General features: G+C 39.5%; 1 protein-coding gene across 3 annotated transcripts in view; it reads left to right on the top strand.

The window, feature by feature from the left end:
• LOC149565686 (glycoside hydrolase family 2 protein) overlaps positions 1 to 25316 on the top strand; it is a 258916-nt gene that overhangs the window by 141124 nt on the left and 92476 nt on the right. For all 3 annotated transcript variants that reach the window (XM_089819181.1, XM_089819183.1, XM_089819182.1), the window contains one exon: positions 905 to 1135. In XM_089819181.1, the coding sequence (XP_089675307.1) occupies positions 905 to 1135 (231 nt within the window). The remainder of the gene's footprint in view (positions 1 to 904; positions 1136 to 25316) is intronic.

The following is a 25316-nucleotide window of genomic DNA, read 5'->3' as shown; positions in this document are numbered from 1 at the left end:
TTTAGATTGATTGGGCCTGGTCTTTTCTCCAGTGCATTGGTATTAAACTATTCCTTTACTCCTGGGTTGTAGAACTCATATATGACAAAAATTAAAACTTTTCATAAAATCCACTCCTGTTTACTTATGCTTACCACTTACCTAAAAATAACTTCATCTTGGTTCTATTTACTAAGTTTAATCTTTTCAGCTGGCTGCACATTTTAGAAGTGGACAAATTTTTGCTAACACTGTGTTGATGATGTCATGTGCCATCTTTTGACCATTTTTTAAGCATCCATGAGTAATGTGCAACAATTTGTTATTCAAAATATTTGACTTTTACAAAACAACATTTGACTCGACCAAAATGACTATTACAGATCTTTAACTAGACACAAGATTGAATTATTTGATGACAAATGATTATCATATAACACAATTGTAGAGTTTTGGTTTGGATGCAAACTTACACTAAAGTTCTTATTGCTTTCACTTTTGGTTAAACCTTGTTAGAAACAATTTGTATGGTCATTAACTTATTATATTCCAGTATTATCGTTAAAGTTGTAAATATAAATGAATTGTAATATCTAGGAGGCAGATCATCTGATTTTTCTGTTGATGCTGATTCTCAGCTTTTCTACTTCAAAACTATGAATGCTCTCGAGTAGGCATTACCAAAAATATATTTTTCTGTTCTATTTTAATTTTCTTACTTTGCTTTGCGTTATTTGTCCTAGGGGTAAGCAATTTGATTTTCCATAATTAATCGTTATTATCTCAATTGTTGCTTTCTCTGATACAGTGAGTTACATATATGCTTTCTTAATATGTGTTATTCATGCTATAAAGAAACAGAGCTATCAAGAATCCTAGGAGTGTTACCATTCCAAACACTTATTACCTCCTTGTTCTGATGCAGCCAGTAAAAATATCTGATCCCCACCTAGTTTCATCATTTTTTGATGACTTAAAAAGAGTATACTTGCACACAACTGCCGAGTACAGAAATGTTAGTTCACTGGCTGCAGATTGCACCCTAAAGGTGCAGGTTTCAATTGAATTGGAGGATGGAATGTGTTTGATTGAGCATGTTGAGACAGAAGAGTTAGCAATTCCAGGTGGCACCAGTGTTTTATATACTTTTCAACCAGTAAGTATGCACTGCAGTTTTATGAGACTGTAACTGATATCTGTTATTACTTTGTAGTAATATAAGCCATAAGCATATAGATGCTGTTAGAAACATATTTACATGGCAAGTAGGTTTAAGGTAAACAAATACTTACATGTTTACAGGTGTTTTTTTTGTGCTTTTGGTAGGCTAATAAAGGACAAATACAATTAATGTGCTATCATGAATACATCATTGTCTATTTACTTTCAGAATATAAGTAAATACCTTGCCAACTTCTCATCTATTCCAACATGCAACTTGAGTGTTTGTTCCTTGCAAATAATTGTTTGGAAAGTGATATTGGAATATTTCAAATGACAGACAATTTATGATTCTTTCCCTTTCTGAAACAATAATGTGTCAATACTAGGTTTATTTTTCATAATATCTGAAGTCGTCGGTTTAATTTTTGATTCTCATACAAAACATAATACTTTTCTGGTCCTATGGGGTTTGGGACCGGTTTCTTTAAATTCAGTTGCAAGAGAGTTCTTTCTATGTAAGACTTGTACACAATTCTTTTATTAATTTTCAATCTGATTTAAATACTTGATCACCTTTACTTCGATATAATTTTTTTAATCTGCCCCAGTAATTTAATCCATAATTTGCTTCTTAAATCTCTTTCAGATATGTTTGTAATTTTGATCTATATCTGCTCCAATGTGGTTTATAATTATGCTCAGGCTACATAAATCAGCTGTAATCTCTCTCTTAGATCTCCTTCATATAATGTGTTTTTTAATAGTCTTCTACTAGATTATTATGCTATTGTATATCTGAATTTCTTTTTATACACATTCTTCATATTCCATAAGTTCTTTAAACTTCTATTGTGATGTCCATAGCCTAAATAGGTCTTTCAATTTTGTAATTTCTCAAATTCTTTAGACATAATCTCTGAAACAACAGATCAATATCTTCCATCCAAACATATTGTGATCATTATGAATTCTATAAGATGTTGCAGTCTTAAAAAGTATGTAAAGAAAATCTGACATTATTTGATTATGAGATGTCATCTATTATATGAGATTGTTTAAGTCAGAACACAACCACGGAGAGAACACATGGACCTCCTGACAAAAGTGTAGTTGATGTTCACATCTACTCCTGAGCAACTATACAACATTTACCCGAGCTTTCCATTTATTGATTTTACAATATTAAGGGATGTTGACAGGCTCTCTGGTTAATGTTTTTATATTCATTTATTCATCTTCTACTACGATACTTGCCCAATGGTCTGCAATGTTTGCGACACCTTTTATTTAGCTTTAGAGATGACACTTCCATATCACACACCAACATTCACTCCAGACATCCCCATAGATTTGTGCTGGTGAATCCCTTCCTTCGAATGTTGTTTCCCCTTTCTTAGTGTTGTCAATCTCTTGTGTCTGGCTTGGGCATGATAATGCTTAGTCAGGATTATAGTTACGTTTCTCCAATCAAATTCCTTTCCTTGAATGCCCATGCCAAAGGCATTGATATCTGCTACAGACAGGGCTTGCTCATGGCCAAGATTATATTCTCCCTAAAGTGAACCGAACCATCCTATAGAATGGTCTTGTATCGATCCCATCTTAATTCATGCCCTCCCTAGATGAACTTAGGCAACATGAATCCCTCCATTTGTATCTGTGTGTGGGAGGGTGATGGAAAGCAAGGTGGGCCTTTCCAAATTCTATGACAAAAAATACTCAAACAATGTGTTTTCCCACAAGTTTCCCAACACAACCTTAAGGCTTAGGTTGCCCAAATCAAGTACTTGATCTCTCCAATGACTTCTTAGGACTCTAAGGGCTTTGATTCCTCTAATCCACTGAAATAACAAGTCTACCAAGTTTCAAATGCCCACCCTCAAGGCAAAACCAAACAACTCTGGTTACTAGGCCTACAAGCCCCAATCAGCCCTCAAATTCTGTCCTCTTGCGTCTTTCTCCAAATTTTTCCAAAACCTGACAAATAAATTGCATATTCGGATACCCATTTGGCTTCTCTACAACATGTCAAAAGATTAGGTGGGGTTGTTTTGGACCATGTCTCTCATGTTACAGAATGGGCCTCTTTTTAGGCATAAAAACCCCCTCATTTACAAAGGAACTATAAGGATCAATTATCCCCCAACCCTATAACTGGGTACAATATCTTGAAATGATCCTAAACTAAGGATTTTTCAATTATTTTGAGCCCAACAACACTCCATATATGCTTTCTATGAAATGCTCACCAAATTGAACAAAAAACTAAGGCCTCTTCAAATCCGAGCAAGAACCCACTTGTACAATCAAAATGAAAGTTGTTCCACCATTAACTCAACATATATTAACTATTCCAATCATAAAAAGTTGCTGTCCAATGGACAGAACTCCTATTGCTGCTCCATAGCCATGAATTTGATGATTTTCTCAAGCAAGAATGGTGATCACCTCTTAGTATCATGCATCTATCTACACATTAGAACATAGGGACAATATTATACATGTTGGGAATGATCATCTCATAGGAATCAGGGTCTACATCCATGAGATGACCATCATTTTCAAAAGGAAACAAAAACTGGTTAAGGAAAGCGAAAAAAAACCCTTCAAAAGAAGACAACAAACTTTTAAGGACAACAAAGTTATGAGTTTCAGTGCATGTAAACCTGTTAAAACAATGTATGAAGATGCTTCCAAGGCCGTATGACTACAAGGAATCAAAGATAATCAAGGAACCATTCACAAAATGCTTGCAAAATGGAGATTTATTGAGTTTCTCATAACATGTCCGTACAAATGCTGATCCACCATTAACTCAGCATATATTAACTATTCCAATCATAAAAAGTAGCCCTCCAATGGACAGAACTCCTACTCCTGCTCTATAGCCATGAATTTCATGATTTTCCCAAGCAAGAATGGTGATCAGCTGTTAATATCAAACTCTTAAGGACAACAAAGTTATGAATCTCATTGCATGTAAACCTGTTAAAACAATGTATGACAATGCTTCCAAGACCATATAACTACAAGGAATCAAAGATAATCAAGAAACCATGCACAAAATGCTTGCAAAATGGAGATTTATTGAGTTTCTCATAACATGTCTGTACAAATGCTGATGAAATCCGTATTGTACTTGCTCCTATGCTTTAACCAGACTGTATAACGTGTAAAATAACCTCCCCAACTAATTCCATTCAGTTTGGATTTGTTACAAACATTTTTAAGCCATTAAAATGAATTTCCCTTCAATAAGTAACTAACCATCGTAATTTGAATATTCAAATTTACAACTCTTATTTCTTCGTTCTAATTAACTCAAAACCCATCAAACTTTTTGGACCTAACTAACTAGTCTAATATTCCTTTAACCTATTTTGAATCTATTGGGCACTATTGGCCTCCCATTACGTTCAATTTTTTCTCAAGCCTTTATCAGGATCTTGAGGAATCACATACATCTTATGAGTTTGATTATTACATATCGCCATGATTGGCTCTAAAATCTTCCACTTGACCTTTTGAGGTGTCTTCTTGTCATCGTCCATGGTAGGAGTCTTCATCATGCCCTTGTCTCTGAGGGGTGCCCCTGCAGCATACACCTGGCCTCCAAAAGTACTCTTGCCCCAAGAGTCAAATGGCTTTGTCTTGACTACACCAATCGGTACCCTGCAACTTATCTTCAGTTTGTCTTGATTCATCCTTCTTGAACCTGCACATAACTTGTTAGAAACATAAAAAGATAATGCATCTTTTACATCACCGTTTGACTGTGATTTTGGACAGTCTTCTTTGTTTTTCTTAAGCTCTTTCTCCTACAGCCTTTTAGGAACCTGTAGACCTACACCAGTGTCTGGTATAGACAATATTTCTTTCCTCCTTGCTAATGAAATAAATGGACACCATATTGTGTCAATCATGACTCCTTGATCAATCCTTTGTCTCTGTCCTGCTGCAATCTTATTTGCTTTGTCAACTACAGATCCTTGCATTTCTCTATCAGATTTCATCACCAACAAAGATGTCTTTGGTTTCAGACCTCCTTCTATAGGGTTGCTCCTCAAATGCTCCTACAAATCAACATGCTTCTTTTACCCAAAACAAATGATTCTTGGCTCAACCTTACCACCCCCTTGCAAAGGTTTTAACACATGCCTCTTACCATCCTTATGAAGAACATAAGTGTTCTTATGCCCATCATGGATAGTCCTCCTTTCTCATTGCCATGGCCTCCCTCGCAGTATACGACAACATGCCATAGGTACCACATCCCAAAGTACCCGCTCCCTATGCTCACCAAGTGAAAAGTTCACATAGGCTTGTGTAGACTGGAAATATTAGTCAAGTTCACAGAGATATGCTAATCATACAAAATAACACAATTTAAATACACATAAAGTAAAACATAGAATGTACCATTAATACCACAATACTAGTAGGCGAGGAAATGGTTTCTTTTATTAATACCAAAAACATGTTTACATTGACAATATTCGAAGTACTTATAGAAGGGTCGGTCGGTAGGAAACCAATTGACGCATTCCCTCACCTTCTAATTACCCAGCCCGACTAGCTTTAACAAGTACTAAACATAATAGTTACTTTATTCCGACTACATCTATGCCCCCCAAAAAAGAAAACAACAAAAAGAACTTTGACTTCAAGAAGAAGGATGGGAGGACATCCCTGTGCTCGGAGCTCCGCGTAGCCATTGCAGATTCCATTTAGCTGTCTTTTGTTTTGCTTGAACACCTTGTAGTACCCTTAAAGTGTTCATCTTTTTGGCTTTCGATGTGGCTATCTTGCTTTCCAATTCAACTTTCTTGGCTTCCCATTGATGTTGAAGATTTTGCCGCCCCCATGCTTTAATTAGGCTTTTTTTTCTGTGCGATTTTCCCTTTGCTTTTTGTCATCTTTCTCATCTCCTTCATCCTTATCTCCTTTGCTTGCAGTACCCCAGGTTTCTTCATTTTGGAATCAATAATGTTTCCTCTACTCGGGTTTCCTATTCTTAATTTCACCATTGTGTATTGGTGAGTCAATTCCAAAATTTCTTTAACTGTTTGTATATGACACCTATACCTGTACCAACCGTTCCTGTGATGTGACTGTTTGAAACAAAATTCCATGGGTGGGAATGTGGTACGAACTAAGCGTGTGTAGTACGGCCTTGAACTTCCACTTGTCTTGGAATTGATAGGTACGGCTTTTTTTAATGCCTCCTATCGTCGTACACACTCAACACGTACGAGATTCCGTACGGATGCTACTTCCACCTGCATAGGCTTTCCCTCTAGTACAGATGATGTCTTACGTGTTTCTTCCCTTGCCTTTGGTATGGATGCCTCCTATACCTCTTCTATTGCCTGCTGTACTGATGCCTAATGTACTGATAATGCCCGTTTGAAAATATCCTGCTGCACTTCTTTTTGCCTTTGGTACGGATGCTTGGCATACTTCCTCTACTGTTTGTCGTAGAGAAATCCCATGTACCAACCTCTATCGTATGGATGCCTGGCGTACTAGTGCCTGTCGTACGGATGCCTGTCATTCAGGTGTCTTCCGTATCTTCAGCTGGACTATTTTCTTCCTCCGTACGGTGCCCTTCTGAAAATTTCCTACGCTTTCCTCTTGTTGTATGGATGTCTGTACAATTGTTCCCTCTTCTTCAAGATGTACGACTGGTGGTTCCTCTAGTATGACCACGCGTACAGTTGTCTCCTTCCTTACGGCCTCAGCTTCCTTGTCTCATACGGCTCCTTATACGATCTTTAGTATCCTCCTCCAGCTGGCTCCATCCATACTTATTCCCCTTGTACGGTTGTTGGTCTCCCTTCGTACGAAACTGATTCCAATATGTGTTGATACGATTTTATACGACTTAGGGTGGAGATTTATTTCTTCGCCATTACTTTCTCCTTCTGTACTTATGAAATAACTAGGGACCCGTTCTTTCCTTCATATGTTTTTAATTTAGATCCACTGACGAGGTCTTTTATCGGTTTATTATCTAGAGTAGATAACTTTATTGCCCCATTCTCTTTATACTCTGTGTACTCCTTTGGGTACCTTCCCATTGAGATTCTTGTATTTGCAACATATTACATTCTATGTGGAAAACTTCATAGTCTCCCATTTGCCACTGGAATAATCCATTAAGGGAACTTGTGTCGTCATCTGGGCAATCCTCTAGTCTAAGCACCCCTTCCTCATCTGGGTCCATCCCTTCATAGTTTTCTCCTTCAGAGTTTGATGCGAAGTCTTGACTTACTGGTCCCTGAGATCTATGATGTACTTTCTTCTTTCAAACTCAATAGATAGCGTGTTCCGTTTCTAGTTATGGAGATAGGTAGCTTTTGTTGTGACCAACCATCCCTTGCCTAATAAATCATTGTATGCTTTCTTCTCTAAAGTGATAACCACACAATCTAGAAAAAATTGTTGCATACCGACTATGACTTTTTGTCCCATCAAGGTTCCTATACTCTTGATGCCATGTTGGTTGGCTCCCACTATTTGAAATGTTGGTGGCCAAAGTGTAGGTTTCTCTATTTCCTTCCATGTTTCTTTTGAAAAAACATTTACGTTGGAACCTCCATCAACAATGGTATTTGAAAGCTTGCACCCTAATATCTCCTCTACTACTGTTGGTTTTCTCCCCATTCCTATAGTGTATAGGTATTTTCTTCTGTTTGTACTTCTCCTTCCTTCTCTTTCTTTGAGGTTATCTCATTCGGGTTTGCCCCCTATGTTAGTGCTACCTACAATTGGGGTAGTGTTTCTAATAAATCAACTATTTTCACTGGAATGGTAGTTTCCAATACTTGCCGCACAATATTCATTACACCCCTATCGGAAGTAGGCTTTTCCAACTTTGTGTTGCCTTCCTCTCCCATCCCGTCTTGAATGTCTTTCTTTGCGTCCTGAAATCTTTCAGTCTCCATAGTGGCATCTGGATAGGTTAATTTTTTGTGTGATGGATACCCCCAAAATCTACTTACAAGTATTCACAGCTATATGGTAATTTTATCAAACATTTAGCTTGCAGTCTTCCTTATATGCTACAACCCTTATGGCTCTAGAAGGTTGTCTATATCTTTTTGTGTTTGGCATGTAACATAAATATAGGAATTGAAAAAGCATAACATATATTGCAGAAATAACAAGCACACTATATTTATATTGATTTCCAAAATTTAATAACAAGTGCAAAGCTGACTCATTGAATACTCCAGCAATAAATTGAAACAAACATTATGTACATCAAATAGTTGAGGGCATGGCCCTTGCATTGACCTGCTGCAAACAATATGCAACTGCTACAGTAACTCAGCTGCTACAGTGAAATTGCTACAGTAATGAGAGACTGCTACAGTGACGATCACTATAGTGACAACTGCTATAGTGATGGCTGCTACAGTGGTGGCTGCTACAGTGGCGCACTGCTACAATGATACAATTGCTACAGTGATATGGCTGCCACAGTGACGTGCTACTACAGTAACTTGGTATAGGAACTTGGTTGTAGCTGGAAATGTACCCAATCTGCCAGATATAAAGTTGATAGCAATGAATTCCAATGGCCAAACCCCAAGGGAATGATGTCTAAAATGTCACACAAGAGGATAGATGTCCTCTAATGCCAAGAATTGATTTGCAACTCACACATCCATTTGCTTCGCATGTTCAACTTGCCAAACAAGGGCCATGAAGTCTCCTTTTTATTTCTACTTCATAGGGTCGACCCACTTTTCACAAGCAATGTGGGATAAAGTGTTCTAAAATAAAATAAAATAAACTCACACCTTATGTCTCCCTTGGGCTTCCCTTTTCCAACACACAACCCAACATGAATAATATTAAAGTAACACTTTATTATTTTCACATTGAATTTAAATATTACTTTAATAAACTTAAGGCATTAAAATAAAATAGTAATTGGGCTCGGAATAATGTGAGTGATAGCTCGTCGGAAAGCTCTCATCGAGGAGCATCAAACCCAATCACTGATTTTGACATTGCCCATGCCCTGCTGACGTATTAAAAATAGTAAGTTTGCCCAACACCATGTAAATCAACTTAGTTCTGGCCTGAACTAGAAATGACTAGGCCAAACATCTCAGGATCCCATTGACCTCTTCGTTAGGCTCCGGGAGCACGTAGGAATAGGCTAACGGTCACACAACTGGATAATTGCTAAAGTGGGGACATTACAGTCCGCCCCCCTTGAAATTGCTCGTCCTCAAGCAATATTAGTCCTGTTTATTGTAACACTTGCTCACTCTTCCAAGTAGCATCCTCCATTGGTAGGTCTCTCCATTTGACTAAATATTCTTTAACCACCTTGTTCTGTAGAGTCCTCTCCCTGGTATCCAGAATAGCCTCAGGAATGAATATGAGCTTTCCCTTCTCATCTAATGGTGGGAAATCTGCCAGAAGGCACAACTATCAATGGCTTTCTTAAGCCTCGACACGTGAAACACATTATGCACCTGACTGCCGTCCGGAAGCTCAATCTCGTATGCATCCTCGCCCACCTTGCAAATCACTCTATAGGGACCATAAAATCTAGGCTTCAACTTCTTTGCTCCACTCTTCTTGAGTGATGATTGTCTGTATGGTTGTAGCCTCAAGTAAGCCATATCCCCAACCTCAAAGCTGCGCTCTATTTGGTGCTGATCAACATACAATTTCTGCTGATTTTGGGCCTGTTGTATATTCTGCTTGAGCACTCAAAATATCCTGACTATCCTGCAAGAAGTTTTTGGCTTTGGGCATTCTACTATTCTCCAAAATCAGAACCATGAAGCTAGGTACTTCATATCCATACAATGCCATGAATGGAGTCATCTTGATGGACATATGATAAGTGGTGTTATAATAGTACTCTTCCATATGTAGCCATTTGACCCAAGCTCTCTATTATGAGGTCACATAGTTCCTTAGATATTCTTCCACCCATTTATTCACAATCTCCGTCTGCCCATCTGTCTGCGGAAGATAACTAGTGCTAGGTGTAAGATCTGTGCCACACAACCCGAACAATTCTTGCCAAAAAGCACTCATAAATTTACTATCTTGATCACTGACAATGAAACTAGGTAGCCCGTGTAACCTGAATATCTCTTTAAAGAAAAGATTTGCCACTTGTGCTGCTGTGTAGGTGGATGGAATAGCAAAGAAGTGAGCAAACTTCGTTAGCCGGTCAACTACCACATAGATGCAATCTCTCCCCCGTACTCGTGGTACATCGGTGATGAAGTCCATAGAAATATTTTCCCATTTCCTATTCGGAATGGGCAAAGGTTGTAACAACCTTGCAGGATATGTGTGCTCTCCCTAATTCAACTGACAAACTACACACTCCTTGACATGCTTCTGAACATCATCCTTGAGCCCTTTCCATGTGAACTGCTCATGGATTCGCTTGTAGGTCTTAAAGACCCCTGGATGTCTAGCTATAGGTGCATCATGAAATGCCTTCAGAATTACCTCCCTAAATTGTGATGAAGGAATCAAATATATCCTACCCTGGAACTTGATCAATCCGTCCATCACTACATAACGATCATCCTGTATGGTGTTTGCAATCACTCTAGAGGCCCAAGTGTCCCTTGCATACTTGGCTGTAATGTTATTTCTCCAATCTCCTGTAATCTTAACTAGAGCACAAATATGAGGTCTCCTGGATAAAGCATCTGCCACCACATTCTTCTTACCTTTGACAAGCTCAATGCAAAGTCATAAGCCTGCAACTTCGTAATCCACTTCTGTTGTCTATCATTCAAGGCACATTGGCTCATGAAGTATTTGATGCTGTTGTGATCAGTCTTGATAACAAACTTCCCCCCAACTAGGTAGGACCAAAACTTGGCCAATGCATGCATAATGGCCAACATCTCCCGGTCATAGATGGAATAGCTCCTCTCCACTCCACAGAGCTTCCTACTCTCAAAAGCAATGGGATGCTTCTCTTGCATCAAGACTTCCCCAATCCCATCACCCGACGCATAAGAATGAAGCTCAAATGGCTTCGTGAAGTCCGGTAGAGCTAATAGTAGACATGATGACATCACCTTCTTGAAATGGTCGAAGCATCTCTAAGCTGTTCTTGTCCATATGCAGGCCCCTTTCCTAGTAAGGTCTATCAAGGGTACAACGGTTTGTGAAAATCCCTTAAGAAATCACCTATAAAACCCACAGAGACCAAACAACCCCTTAAGCTGTGTGAGGTTCGTAGGATTAGGCCAATCAATAATAGCTCTAATCTTTTCGAGATCTATCTGAACTCCATCTGCGCTAATGATATGCCTAAGGTATAGTAACTCAGTCAACACAAACTCGTGATTTCTTGGCATATAGGGATTCTTTCTCCAAAATGGACAACACCATCTCATGATGTTGTAAATGCTCCTCCCAAGTCTTACTAAAGACCAAAATGTTATCAAAGAAAATCAGGAAAAATCTCCTAAGTTGCACCCTGAATACCTGATTCATGCAACTCTGGAACGTAGCAGGGGCATTGGTTAGCGCAATTGGCATAACTAAAAACTCGAAGTGGCCATAGTGATACCGAAAGGCTCTCTTCTCAATGCCCTCCACCCTCATCCTTATTTGATGATACCCTAATTGTAAATCAATCTTCATAAAGAAGCATGCACCATGCAACTCATCAATCAACTAATCTATCCACGGGATGGAATATCTATTCTTAATGGTCTTCTTATTTAATGTCCTGTAATCGATGCACATGCACATCGTCCCGTCCTTCTTTACCAATACTACTACTAAAGCAAAGGGGCCCTTACTAGGCCTGATATGCCCCATTTCCAATAAATCCTTAATTGCCTTCTCTATCTCATCCTTGTGTTTCTTAGGATGACGATAGGGAGTAATCATAACTGGTTTGGCTTCCTCATCAAGCTTAATAACATGCTCTATCCCTCTGTCAGGAGGAACCCCATGCGAAATCTCGCCAAAAACTTTTTGCATGCCTATCAAGTATCTCCTGGATATCTAGTGGATGACTCTTCACATGTGGCTCCTGTGAGGTGGCATAGTGAAACATTCTGCCGACCACTCTACATCATCATGCTGAAATAGTCTTTGCATTCTCCTCAAACAGATTACTCTGCAACTCCCATCTGAAAGTCCTCTAAGTACAACAGTTCTTCCCTCATGCTGGAACCTCATTTCCAATTTTGCTAAGTTGAGTGTGAACTCAACTAGCGAGGCCATCCATGTCATGCCGAGGATGACATCTTATTTTCCCATGTCTACTATATAGAACTCATCTTCCAACTCATAGCCATCTCCAAACCTTATATGAAGGTTAGATATCTTCCAAGTGCATAATAATTTGTGATTGTTCGCCACCATGACTCTAAACCCAACATGCTCCTCAGTCTACAAACCTCTCTTGGCTACCAATTGTGGATCTATGAAATCATGTGTAGCCCCAGTGTCAATGAGTGAGATCACTTTTTGCCCCTAGATAGTACCCCTAATCTTAAATGTGATTGCCTTTTGAGCCCCTGTTAATCATGCCAATGACTTCTCATCCTCAAGAATGCTGCTCTCCTCTGTAGTGCTACCCTCGTATGAATCAAAGTGCTGATCCTCCCTCTCCAACTGTGACTCCTCTGCTGAGGAATACTCCGTTTGATTTTCCTTAGCCTTGAGAGGACACTTATGAGATAAGTCCCAAGATTCTCTGGAATGAAAACATAGCTTCTTCCTCCTCAACTCAATCAAGGTGTCATTATCCAACTTATTATCCCTTTTTGGCTGAGCATCCCGGTGAAAATGTTTTTTTGTTCTTTTCCTTAGCCTTCTTCAAATGTGAGTCCCTAGGCTGAAATCTGCTCCTAAAAGAAGAAGGTGCTAAGTCACGAGCCTTCTTAATAGCCTCTTGTAATGTAGTTAGGTCATGCCCCTTGACCCAACCCCGCAAGGGATCTGAGAGTCCGTCCATAAAGAACACTACTAACCTCCTCTTTGAAATATCTATGACCAATATAACTAACCTCTGAAATTCACTAATATATGTCTCAACTGATCCCCACTACTTGAGTTGTGCCAACTCCTTAAATTGTAACTCGGTATCCCTGATATCAAATCTCTCTATGAGCCTCTCAATAAAATCCTTGCAAGATGTGATTTGATTATGCCCCAAGGTTACCATGCCATGGTGCCACCACTCATGCGCTGGGCCATCCAAATGAATAACAACATACTTTATAGCCTCCTCCTCAGGCATAAGATTCAGCTTCAAGTATGTATCTACCTTCTGCACCCAAGCTTGTGTAGTGATCTTCCCTGAAGCATCGTAATAAAGTAAGGAAAGTTGGAAATCTTTCTTTCTCAACTCAAAGTTTTGATTACTCCCTTCTGCTCTAGGCATGTGTCTCATCCTCAAGTTCGTATAATGTCTAAGGGAAATGTCCACCTGAAACTCTGGTCCACTAGCCTCCCATTCCCTCCTGAACTGAACCTGTAACTCAGTAATCTACGGTTCGTTTACTGGTTGAACCGGATCTCTAGGTGGGAAGGTGGGTAAAAGAGGTCTCGAGCTTGTTGTTCAAGTTGGGCGTGCAATGTGTCTAAAGTTATCAGCCTTATTCTCATTGTTGCCATGTCCATTATTACCATTAATGTTATTCTTAGGACTAATGTTATTGCCTCGGCCTCCATTATTATCATTGCCCCTATTGTTATCGTTTCCTCCATTGTTAATGTTTCCATTGTTGGCATCACTTGGATTAATATTGACCCCCATCTGTCTAGCCATAAGCTGCAACATCATGTCCATTCACCTATTTTTCTCCTGCTGCATATGCTGCCCCTTCTCTAATGTATCCAATAACTGTCTGAACATTACCTCCCCTTGATTTGGACTGGTATTTTTGCCTCCGCCTAATCTTGTATTCGTGTTCACCCATATTGCTGTCCTGATCAAAGAATATCTCCTATGTCTATATGATTTGATTGTATTATTATAATAATCTTTAATGCTCACTATTGTAGTTTACTGTAAATATTAGAATGTTTCTAATATTTAGTTGTAGTGTAGAATAGAATGTTTCTATTCTATTCTATCGTCCTTTTGTATATATTGATCGTTTCGATCTCTGATTAATCAAGCAAGTATTCTGCCATTTACGTTTGTAACATGGTATCAGAGCGAGGTTAAATTTTCTTTGAAAATAATAATTTCTTATTGAAATTATCTGAACTTGGTTTTCGAAATTATTTCTTCCTAAATAATTTTGCTTCGTTATACCTAGTTCAAGCTAGGGTTTGGATGACTGTAAATCACGTTTTTCTATGGTAAAATCGCGGCTCTGGAAAATTTGAAAATCACTGGTTTTTTAAAAATCATGTTTCTTGTTCCTTGGTGATCTGCGTCTCAGTTACAAACGGCGGATCTTTGGTCTATGCTTGCGACTGACATCAATCAAGACAAATATCTTCTGGTTGCAAAGAAGTCAATCTGCCATTTATTCTGCAAGTTCGCGATTTATTGGAGGTCCGACGTTCGCAGGTTTATGGTCGTGTTTTTTGCCCATTCGTGTGACCTCCAGGCGTCGGTGTTATGATTTTCGGTGTTCGTATGACCTCCTCCATCTTGCCGTGACCTCCTTCCAGCACTGGTCGACTGTAAAACCACCATTTTTTTTGTTAAATCGACCTTCAAAGCCAACGACTGGGGTTTTGCCCGAAACCTTACTTTGTGGGTCCAGACAAATTTTTCTGTTTGCAGATTCTTTGTGGGTTTTTCGAGATCTTTAATGGGTCTTCATCAGATTTTTGTGGGTGTCTCGATTTTTGTGCCTCGATTTTTGAGCCAGCGGATCCGAATTCCGATAGCGTATTATTTCTGGGTTTTTCAAGCTCTCGTTCGTATACTTCTCCATTTTTTTTGGGTCATTCATTTTCTCACCTCGAAATTTGTGCCATTTGAGACATTTGCATATTATGACCATCTGTATCAACATCATCAGAAGTCAAACTCAATTCAACAACAAGCCAATGCTGCCCAGCACTCAGAGCAGAAAGAATCTCTCTATCATGCCTTTATGGCCAGCATACCTACAAATCATGCGAAATCTTCTGCCTGGTACATCGATTTTGGTGCCTCTCGACATTTCACTCATAGGCGTGATTGGTTTGTTGAATTCACTCCCTATTCTGATTCAGTCATCTTTGGAGGCGGCGAAGAATACAATATTGTCGGAAAAGGCAATGTTCAGATTCAGTCTGGAGGAAGAAAACTCATGTTTCTCAATGTATGTTATGTTCCTGGCATGAAACATAATCTTCTGTCTGTTAGTCAGATTATGAAGCACTCTCCTCAGTTGGATGTCGTCTTCAGTGGAAATAAGTGTTCAATTATTGATCGTGCTTCTCGCACTATCCTTGCTATCGGTCTTGAGTGTCATGGTATTTATAGACTTATAGATTCAGGAGATTCTCTTGAGCATGCCTTCATCGCCGAATCATCCGCTCTCAGCAGCCTCTGGCATCAGCGATATGGTCATCTGAACATGCAATATCTAGCACAACTTGCTCGGGATAATTTAGTCCATGGCCTACCTAACATCCAGACCCAGAACCATCGCGCTTGCGGAGCTTGCCAAGCAGGGAAGCAACATAGGACACCATTTACGAATGGCGAATCATGGCGGGCATCTAGAGTGCTACAGTTGGTCCACGCTGATGTATGTGATCCTATGAATACTCCTTCTATTTCCGGGAACAGGTACTTCTTACTCTTTGTGGATGATTTTAGTCGCAAAATGTGGGTATATTTTCTTAAGCAAAAATCAGATGTTTTTCCTGTATTTCAGCAATTTAAAGCTCTAGTAGAAAAAGAGTCTGGTTCCTCCATCCGTACTCTTAGGACCGATAATGGGGGGGGATTTTGTTCATCTGCTTTCTCTGTCTTCTGTACTACTCACGGCATTAGACGTCAGCTCACCACACCTCACACTCCTCAACAAAACGGTGTTGTAGAGCATCGTAACCGTACCATCACAGAAATGGCTAGGGCTATGTTAGAACATAGAAATGTTCCCAGAAAATATTGGGCAGAAGCAGTATCCACAGCGGTCTATCTTCTTAACCGATCACCCACTCTTGCCGTTAATCATAAAACCCCTGAGGAAGCCTGGTCTGGTCGCAAACCTAAGATCAACCATTTGAAAGTTTTTGGCTCTCTGGCATATGTATGGATTCCTGATGTCAAACGCACTAAGTTGGATTCCAAAAGCCAAAAACTTATGTTTACAGGATATAGTTACACACATAAGGCCTATCGGTTGATTGATGTAAATACTGATCGTTTAATCTTCGGTCGTGATGTTGTGTTTGATGAGGAACTTGGACCATTTCCGCTCTCTGACTCTCCACTGCATTCTGAGATTCAGTCTTCAGCAATCTCTGACTTGGGTTCTTCTATTTTACATGAGTCATCTGATGCTACTGATACACCACCTCAGCCACCTCCTGATAATACAGCTATCCCGACAGCATTTGATATTGGCTCCTCGACTCTTCGACCAAAATGGTGGCCTAAAACGATTAGTGATCTTCGTCCTGATAAACTCATTGAGGGTAGAACCTCCAGAAATAAGAGCATTCAGCACAACATAGTTAATATAGCTCTTATGGCAAACATCCATAGTATCCCTGAGCCCCAGACATATGCAGAGGCCAAAGGAATTCCATAATGGGAACATGCAATGGATGCTGAGCTTCAAAGTCTTCAGAAGAACCACACCTGGGTTCTTTCAGATCTTCCTCTTGGGAAGAAACCCATTAGCTGTAAATGGGTCTATAAGGTCAAGTACCATGCAGATGGTACCTTGGACAAATACAAAGCCATACTTGTTGCTCGAGGATTCACCCAACGTGAAGGCATTAACTATGAGGAGACATTTGCTCCAACGGCTAAGATGAGTACTATTCGTATTCTTCTTGCCATTGCAGCTCAGTATGGTTGGAAAGTTCATCAGATGGATGTGAAGAGTGCTTTTCTCAATGGTGAATTACAGGAAGAAGTCTACATGACACATCCCCCAGGTTTTAAGGTTGCCGGTTCAGGATCAAAAGTATGTAGACTCAAGAAGGCCATCTATGGTCTTAAACAGGCTCCTAGGGCTTGGTACATAAAGATTGATCAGTACTTGGTTACTCAGGGATTTCAGTGTAGCCCGTCAGATAGTAATTTGTATATTAAACACCCTGGTAATGAAATTCTTTTTCTTGTTGTCTACGTGGATGATCTGATTATTACTAGGAGTTCAGAACATTTGATTTCAGATATCAAACAGAATCTATGCAGAACTTTTGACATGACCGATCTTGGATTGCTTCATTATTGTTTAGGTATTGAGGTTTGGCAGACTGACAACAGTATTTTTTTGTCTCAGTCCAAGTATGCCAGAAGTTTGCTTGACAGGTTTCGAATGCAGGATTGCAAACTTGCCTCCACTCCTATGGAGACTGGTCTGAAATTATCCGCACAATCTGATTCTCCTCCTGTAGATGAAACACTCTTCAGGCAACTAGTAGGTAGTCTCATCTATCTTACTACTACTAGACCTGATCTCAGTTTTGCAGTCAGCTACATCTCCCGGTTCATTGCAAACCCCAAGACTGATCATTGGATTGCAGCAAAACGTGTATTACGCTATGTACAGGGTACTTCAGATTATGGTCTTTGTTATACAAGGAGTACTACTCCTCAGCTCTGTGGATTCGCCGATTCTGATTGGGCCGGCTTAGTTGATGACATGAAATCTACTTCTGGTTATGTGTTCAGTATCGGATCTGCAGCAGTTACCTGGACTAGTAAGAAGCAACAGGCACATGCCCTCTCCTCTACAGAAGCAGAATATAGAAGAGCTGTCAAGGCAGCTTGTGAAGCAGTTTGGCTCCGTCTGATGCTTGCAGATATGCATATTTCTCAAGCGGGTCCAACTTCTTTGTTTTCAGACAATCAGGCAGTACTCAAACTTGCCAAAAACCCAGTGTTTCATGAACAAACCAAGCACATAGAGCTTCATTGCCATTATATTCGACAATTAGTAGAAGATGAAACTATTCAGTTACTCTATGTCCCTACCTCAGAGCAACCAGCAGATATTTTCACAAAACGCCTTGGTCCTGACAAGTTTGTTAAATTCAGGGGATCTATTGGTGTAGTAAATAGATTGAGCATTATGGGGGGGTATTAGAATAATCTTTAATGCTCACTATTGTAGTTTACTGTAAATATTAGAATGTTTCTAATATTTAGTTGTAGTGTAGAATAGAATGTTTCTATTATATTCTATCGTCCTTTTGTATATATTGATCGTTTCGATCTCTGATTAATCAAGCAAGTATTCTGCCATTTACGTTTGTAACATGTATGTCCACCTGCATAGCTGCACGGATCATCTAGACTACAAGTTTGAAATCCTATTTTGGCTTGCTCTGGTATTGCGGAAATTATAAGGCTCCTGTCGCATGCTCGAACATGAATGTGTAGCCTATTTTTTAATTTCTGGTTTTAGTGTTTTGATATTTTGTCAAGCACGTTTCCCTCTATTTGGCTATTCCAAATTCTCTATAAGACCTCGAGCAGATGGCAATACTTATAGCTCTGATGCCATTGTGATGGATACCCCCAAAATCTGCTTACAAGTATTCACAACTATATGGTAATTTTATCAAACACTTAGCTTGTAGTCTCCATTATATGCTACAACCCTTCTTGCTCTAAAAGGTTGTTTGTATCGTGTTGTGTTTGGCATGTAACATAAATATAAGACTTGAAAAAGCATAACATATATTGTAGAAATAACCAACACACTATATTTATATTGATTTCCAAAATTTAATAACAAGTGCAAAGCTGACTCATTGAATACTCCAGCAATAAATCAGAACAAATATTATTTACATCAAATAGTTGAGGGCATGACCCTTGCATTGACCTGCTGCAAACAATATGCAACTGCTACAGTAACATGCTACAGTAACTCGATTGCTACAGTGAAATTGCTACAGTAACTCAATTGCTATAGTGACGCGGTTGCTAGAGTGACGACTGCTACAGTGGCGTGCTGCTACATTGATGCTTTAATGTCTCCTTTTTTTGCAGGTTCCTGCATTTGGCTAGGTCAGCTCACCATTGTGACCCTTGTGAGCTGACAGTAGGAGTTGAGGGTCTCACTTGTGTGGTTATAGGCTTTCTAGCAACCTATGGTGTGTTTTGGCTCCGTTTGAGGGACTTACTATTTATAGTATGTCAATTCGTTGGTTCTAATGAGCCCAGTTGAGTTAGAGGAGTTGGAGGATGCTCTCAGTTTTTATTTTGGGCATCTGGTTTGGACTCCAAGAATCTTGGAGGGAGCGTCTATTTATAGTAAGTCACGTTGTTAGGTTCATTCATCACCTTTCATCATTAGGATCACTTTGGTGTTGTCAGATTTTTATTTTGATGCTTCTTCAGTTGTTTCTGCAAGACAGATGAATTATTATTATTATTCATCTAAATACATTGATGTTGCTATTTTTGTTGGTGTTGTTGGTTGGTCACCTTAGTATGATAGCTTGTTGTAACCGGTACGAAAAGTTTTAAATCATAGGAACAAGAAACAGTGGCTTTACATAGTTAGAATTTGAAGTTATGGTGGAAAAGGTCATTTTTGGAGCCAAAAGCAATTAATAAATTAGTTTATAATGACACTTTATTATGTTTTAATGTTGTGTGTCCGAAGCTTTTTAAGTGAAGTTCATTTGGGAAACTTTGTGCCATTTGGAGATTATAAATATGAGCCCATTTGATGAGTAAAGCATCCAATTGATTATTTTCTTTTGTTACTTGCCAAGAGTTTCTGAGTTAGCCGATTTCTTTGCCCTTGTTGAAGTATAAGGGTTTGGATTTAAGAAGTGCCTGGCAATTCACAACTGAGGTATTGTGAATCAATTTTGAGAATTGTCTATTAAATTATAATATTTTCCGACTGTTATGTACTGTACCTGGGAATTTTATTGTGGCTGGAGAATATGTGATTTTGAACGCCATTATTGTCTGTTGTTTGGTGTGGTTAAAGAGGAATGTGCTGTGGCTGTCATCCCTGTATTTGGCAGTGATTTCAGAGTTTGTGGAAGGCTGCAATCAATTATTGGAGGGCAGCAATCGGGTTTTAGAGCTCTTGTTATTATAAGCGAGTAGCGTGTATTTCTGAATCTGTGAGTAAATTGGATTATTTCTTGAGAGCTGCAATCCATATTTACATGTTCATTATTGCATTGCCATCAATTATAGAATTACTTCTGAATTGTTTAGTGGTGTTCTTTTGTCCAAATTGATAAAGACTTAGTCAATTAAAATTGTGAGCAGCAGGTTGTGAATTTAAAGCATTATTTATTGAGTGATAATAATTTGCTTGCCAAATGTTTGGCAAAATATCAAAGTGTTGATTAGCAAAAGAAAATTGATGTTTGTTAAGGATATAGCCTATTGAGGGTTTTTATAGACACGACTAGTACAGTGATACAATTGCTATAGTGATACAACTGCTACAGTGACGTGCTGCTACAGTAACTCGGCAGCTACAGTAACTTGCTACAGGAACTTGGTTTTAGTTGGAAGTGCACCCAATTTGCTAGATATAAAGCTTATAGCAATGAATTCCAAAGGCCAAACCCCAAGGGTATGGCGTCTACATGTTACACAAGAGGATAGACGTCCTCTAATGCCAAGAACAAATCTGCAATTCACACATCCATTTTCTTCTCATATTCAACTTGCCGAACAAGGGCCACAAGCTTTCCTTTTTATTTCTATTTCATAGGGTCGATCCACTTTTCACAAGCAATGTGGGATAAAGCGTTCTAAAAGATAATAACACCTTATGTCTCCCTTGGGCTTCCCTTTTCCAACACACAACCCAACATGAATATTAAAGTAACACTTTATTATTTTCACATTTAATTTAAATGTTACTTTAATAAACTTCAGGCATTAAAATAAAATAGTAATTGGGCTCGGAATAATATGAGTGATAACTTGTCGGAAAGCTCTCATCAAGGAGCATCAAACCCAATCACTAATTCTGACATCGTTCATGCCTTGCTGACTTACTAAAAATAGTAAGCTAGCCCAACACCATGTAAATCAACTCCATTTTGGCCCAAACTGGAAATGACTAGGCCAAAACATCTCAGGATCCCACTGAACTCTTCGTTAGCCTCCGGGACCACGCAAAAATAGGCTAACGGACACAACTGGACAATTGCTAAAGTGGGGACATTACATTCTGGCTGGCATCTTGGTGACTGCAAGAATTTCTCCTTCTGGATTGTTAATGTCTAGCACATTTACCTCCTTCTGTCTTGGGTGATTTGCATCCTCATGATTGCTTGGACCACACCATTTACAGAGCATTCCTCCATTTTGTCCTCCGTCGCTTTGACTATCTTGTGCAAAATGTCCCCATTCATTGCATCTCCTCTATTGGATCATCAACCTCCTCTTGGAATCATACTGGAGTGGACACTGTGGTGTGTTGTTATTGCTGTTGTTGCTATTCTTATTACTACCTCTCCTGTTATTTTTGTACCCTCCTGGTGAGGCTCCTGTATTTGTGTTCTTCGGCTAAGTGGAGGGGGGTGTAGATTGCCCACATTGGGTCAGGAATACTTGAGTTCTTGTTTTTAAATTGTAAGGGCAATTTTTAATTGCGTGCCCTAGTACCTGACAAATCTCACAAAATGCTTTCTTCAGGCATGCTCCTTTTGTATGGCCTTCTTTTTCACACTCAGTACACCAAAGTTCTCTCCCCTCTTTCTTTTCTTCTTTACTCCTTGCCACTTCATCAATCGCCTCAGGTCTTTTCTTAGGGTTTGGATGGTTTTGGATTCTTCTTCGCTTTCTTTGGAACTTTCACTTGTGCTTCCATGCCTTCTTGCCTTGGAAGTTTTGTTCTTGCTTTCTATGTCCATTGCACGAGTTCACGCATCCCCAAAGGTTGCTGGTGGAACTATTTTCATCTTTTTCCTAAGGGATGGTGTTAATCCTTTAATGAACCATTGTTTCTTTAGTCCATTTGTAGGCTTATTGTCAAGTTTCCCTATTGGCTCTTTTGGCCTTCTACAATAGGTTTCAACAGATTCACTCTTCGCTTGTCTTGTGTTATAGATCTTTGTTACTATTTTATCATTGTCCCTTAGGACTCTAAATTCTTCCTCAAAGGTTGTGCAGATATTACTCCATGTGTTTTTCTTTGTTGCCTCCAGATCGATATACCATTCAAAGGCTATACCTCTTAGTGTGGCAGAGAAAGCTTTTAGCCACTTAGTTGGGTCATTTTCTCCGTTAGCTTTCATTATTGTTATCCATGTTTTACAGTGGCGGGTGGGGTCCTCCGAGCCATCCCCTATGAACCTTGGCAATTTTTGTTTGTCTATTGCGATTATGTGGGTCTTTTTCCCTCCTGGTGGAACACTTCTTCTCGACAACACTCTTCCTCCCGATGAAACTCTTCCTCTCGGTGGAACTCTTCCTCCTGATGGAACACTTCCTCCCGACGGAACACTTCCTCCTGGTGGAACACCTCCTCCCAATTAGAAGTTCTCTCTCGAGGATGAACTACTAAAAGTATCCTCTGCTTCTTGACTACTCTCCTATCGGAGATCTCTCCTTGCAGGTGTCTCTAGATTTTTGTATCCCAACTTCCTTGCTGGTGTCTCTGAGATGACCAAATTTGCTATACCTTCGATTGTATGCTCGATCAACCCTTCGTGGATTCTCATGGAATCCCCTTGTCCTCCCCTCAAGTTACGAGGTCTCTCCTGCTGCTGTTGGAGATGTAGTGTCCTCAAGGCGACTTCTTTCTCGGTTTCTTCACCTTGTACCCACATGGGATATATGTTTAGAATCAGGGGCATGAATCAGTTTTATTGTTCTTTCTCTTTTACTCATAACAAATTTTGTGCTAACAGGTGAGGAATCTCTCCCAGGAGATTGTACACCGTTGGTGGCACTGAAAGTTCATCGTGTATCGTACCTTCAGGGACCGGTCTCTCACGGGCTTCCCTTCGTACATACTGATCGACGGCAACTTCCCAGATCATCACCAGATCACGTGTCAATTGATCTTCCCTGGTTATTTCCTCCCCTTCCTGTCACTATTTGTTACTCCATGCTGCCGACCTCCAGGTTTGGACTTAGGCAATAACGCCAAAAATTTAGAGTGGAAATATCACTCAAGCTCATAGAGATATGCTAATCACACTGAATAACACAATTGAGATACATAGAAAGTAAAACATAGAATGTACCATTAATACCACAACACAAGTAGGCGAGGAAATAGTTTCTTTTATTAATACCAAAAACAACATGTGTACATTGACAATATTCCAAGTACTTATAGAAGGGTTGGTTGGTTGGAAACCAATTGACGCATTTCCTCACCTCCTAACTACCCAGCCCGACTAGCTTTAACAAGTAGTAAACATAATAGTTACTTTATTTTTGACTACAGCTTGCCTCACCAAAATATTTTGTTCATCAGTCACCCAAGTTGCTCTGTATGGCTTAGGGTGCTCGAATGTCTTCAAATGCAGATTCTCCACTATCTTTGATGAAACTAGGTTGTCAAAAGAACCTGGATCAATAATCATCTTGCAAATCTTGCCTTGACTTAGGCAAGTAGTTCTGAAAATTGAAACCTCTTGTTTGCTTTGCTACAACCTTTCCTCATTTCTCACCATAAGGTGTTCTCCATCAGTATAGGGCCTCACTTCAATGATCTTGCCCTTGTCCATATCTTCCTCATTCTCCTCTTCCACTACACTTTCTGTCATAGTAACCCACGTATCAGACTTTCTTATGTCTCTTTCAGGGCACTTACAGAAGGGATGCTCTTCCTCACCACATGTATAACACTTCCCACTGAATCTACTATTCCCTCTACTAGCACCAAATTTGTTACTGCTTCTTTGTCCTCCTCTTGACTCATTCATAGGCTCCTTGCCCTTGTCAAGGTTAATCTGATCGTGACTTTCATTGGATCTTCTTCCCCTTCCTCTGTTTGACTGATTTATTACTCCCCCTTGCCTTTCTTGTCTCTTCCTAATCTTTTCTTCAGCTCTTACTGCTAACTTTTAGCATTCCTCAACTGTATTAGGGGTATTCAAACTTATCTCATCTTGGCTGTTGAACTTCGGACCAACCAAGTACCTTGCTACCTTTTCTTCCTCTTCTTGATCATGTGCAAATCTTATATCCAACTTATGGAACTCCTCTGTATACCTTTGGACATCCATGTCCTTTTGTCTTAAGTTTTGCATCTTCTTGTATATTTGAACCTTATAGACCCTTGGAAGGAACTTTTTCCTCATCTTGTCCATCATTCTCTCCCATGAAGTAATTTTAGGCAACTCTTTCTTCCACGTTTCAGCTTTGTAAACAGTCCCACCCTAATAAAGCATGCCCTTTAGCCTAGACTTTGCAATCTTGACTTTGTGTTCTTGTTTCAAATCTTCACAATCCAAGAAATTGTCTACAGCACTGAACCAATCAATGAATTCCTCCTCATTCATTCTTCCATCATACATAGGGATGTTTGATTTTCCCTTGTAGTCATCTGCTTTGATGGCTTTGATAAACATTGCCATTCTAGCATTCTCAGGATCCATCTCTTTTCTAGGTGTCCTCTCTTCTTCTTCTTCTTCAATTTCTACTTCTTCATCATACTCATTCTGATCTTCATGACCAGTGCTCTTCCTCCTATTCACCTTTTCCAACTCCCTTTTCATCTTCTTTATTTCTTCAGCTTGTTGGTCCACAACCTTGGCAAACTCTATGTTTGTCATCTGTGGAGGCGTTTGTTCAGCCTCCTTTTCCAAGGTCTCAAGATTTCCTTCTTCTGATATGCACTCACTCTTCTTCCCAAAGATACTACTGTGCTGTGATACCACTTTGATGCAAAGCAAGGTGAGCCTTTCCATGTTCTATGACAAAAAATACTCAAACAATGTGTTTTCCCACAAGTTTCCCAACACAACCTTAAGGCTTAGGTTGCCCAACTCAAGTACATGATCTCTCCAATGACTTCTTAGGACTCTAAGGACTTTGAATCCTCTAATCCAACCCAAATAACCAGTCT

This window comes from Cupressus sempervirens, chromosome 3 (assembly GCF_028749045.1).
Source record: "Cupressus sempervirens isolate cs-2001-9-10 chromosome 3, ASM2874904v1, whole genome shotgun sequence".
Classification (NCBI taxonomy): domain Eukaryota; kingdom Viridiplantae; phylum Streptophyta; class Pinopsida; order Cupressales; family Cupressaceae; genus Cupressus; species Cupressus sempervirens.
Note: the sequence above shows the minus strand (reverse complement) of the source record. Positions and strands in the feature narration are given on the sequence as shown.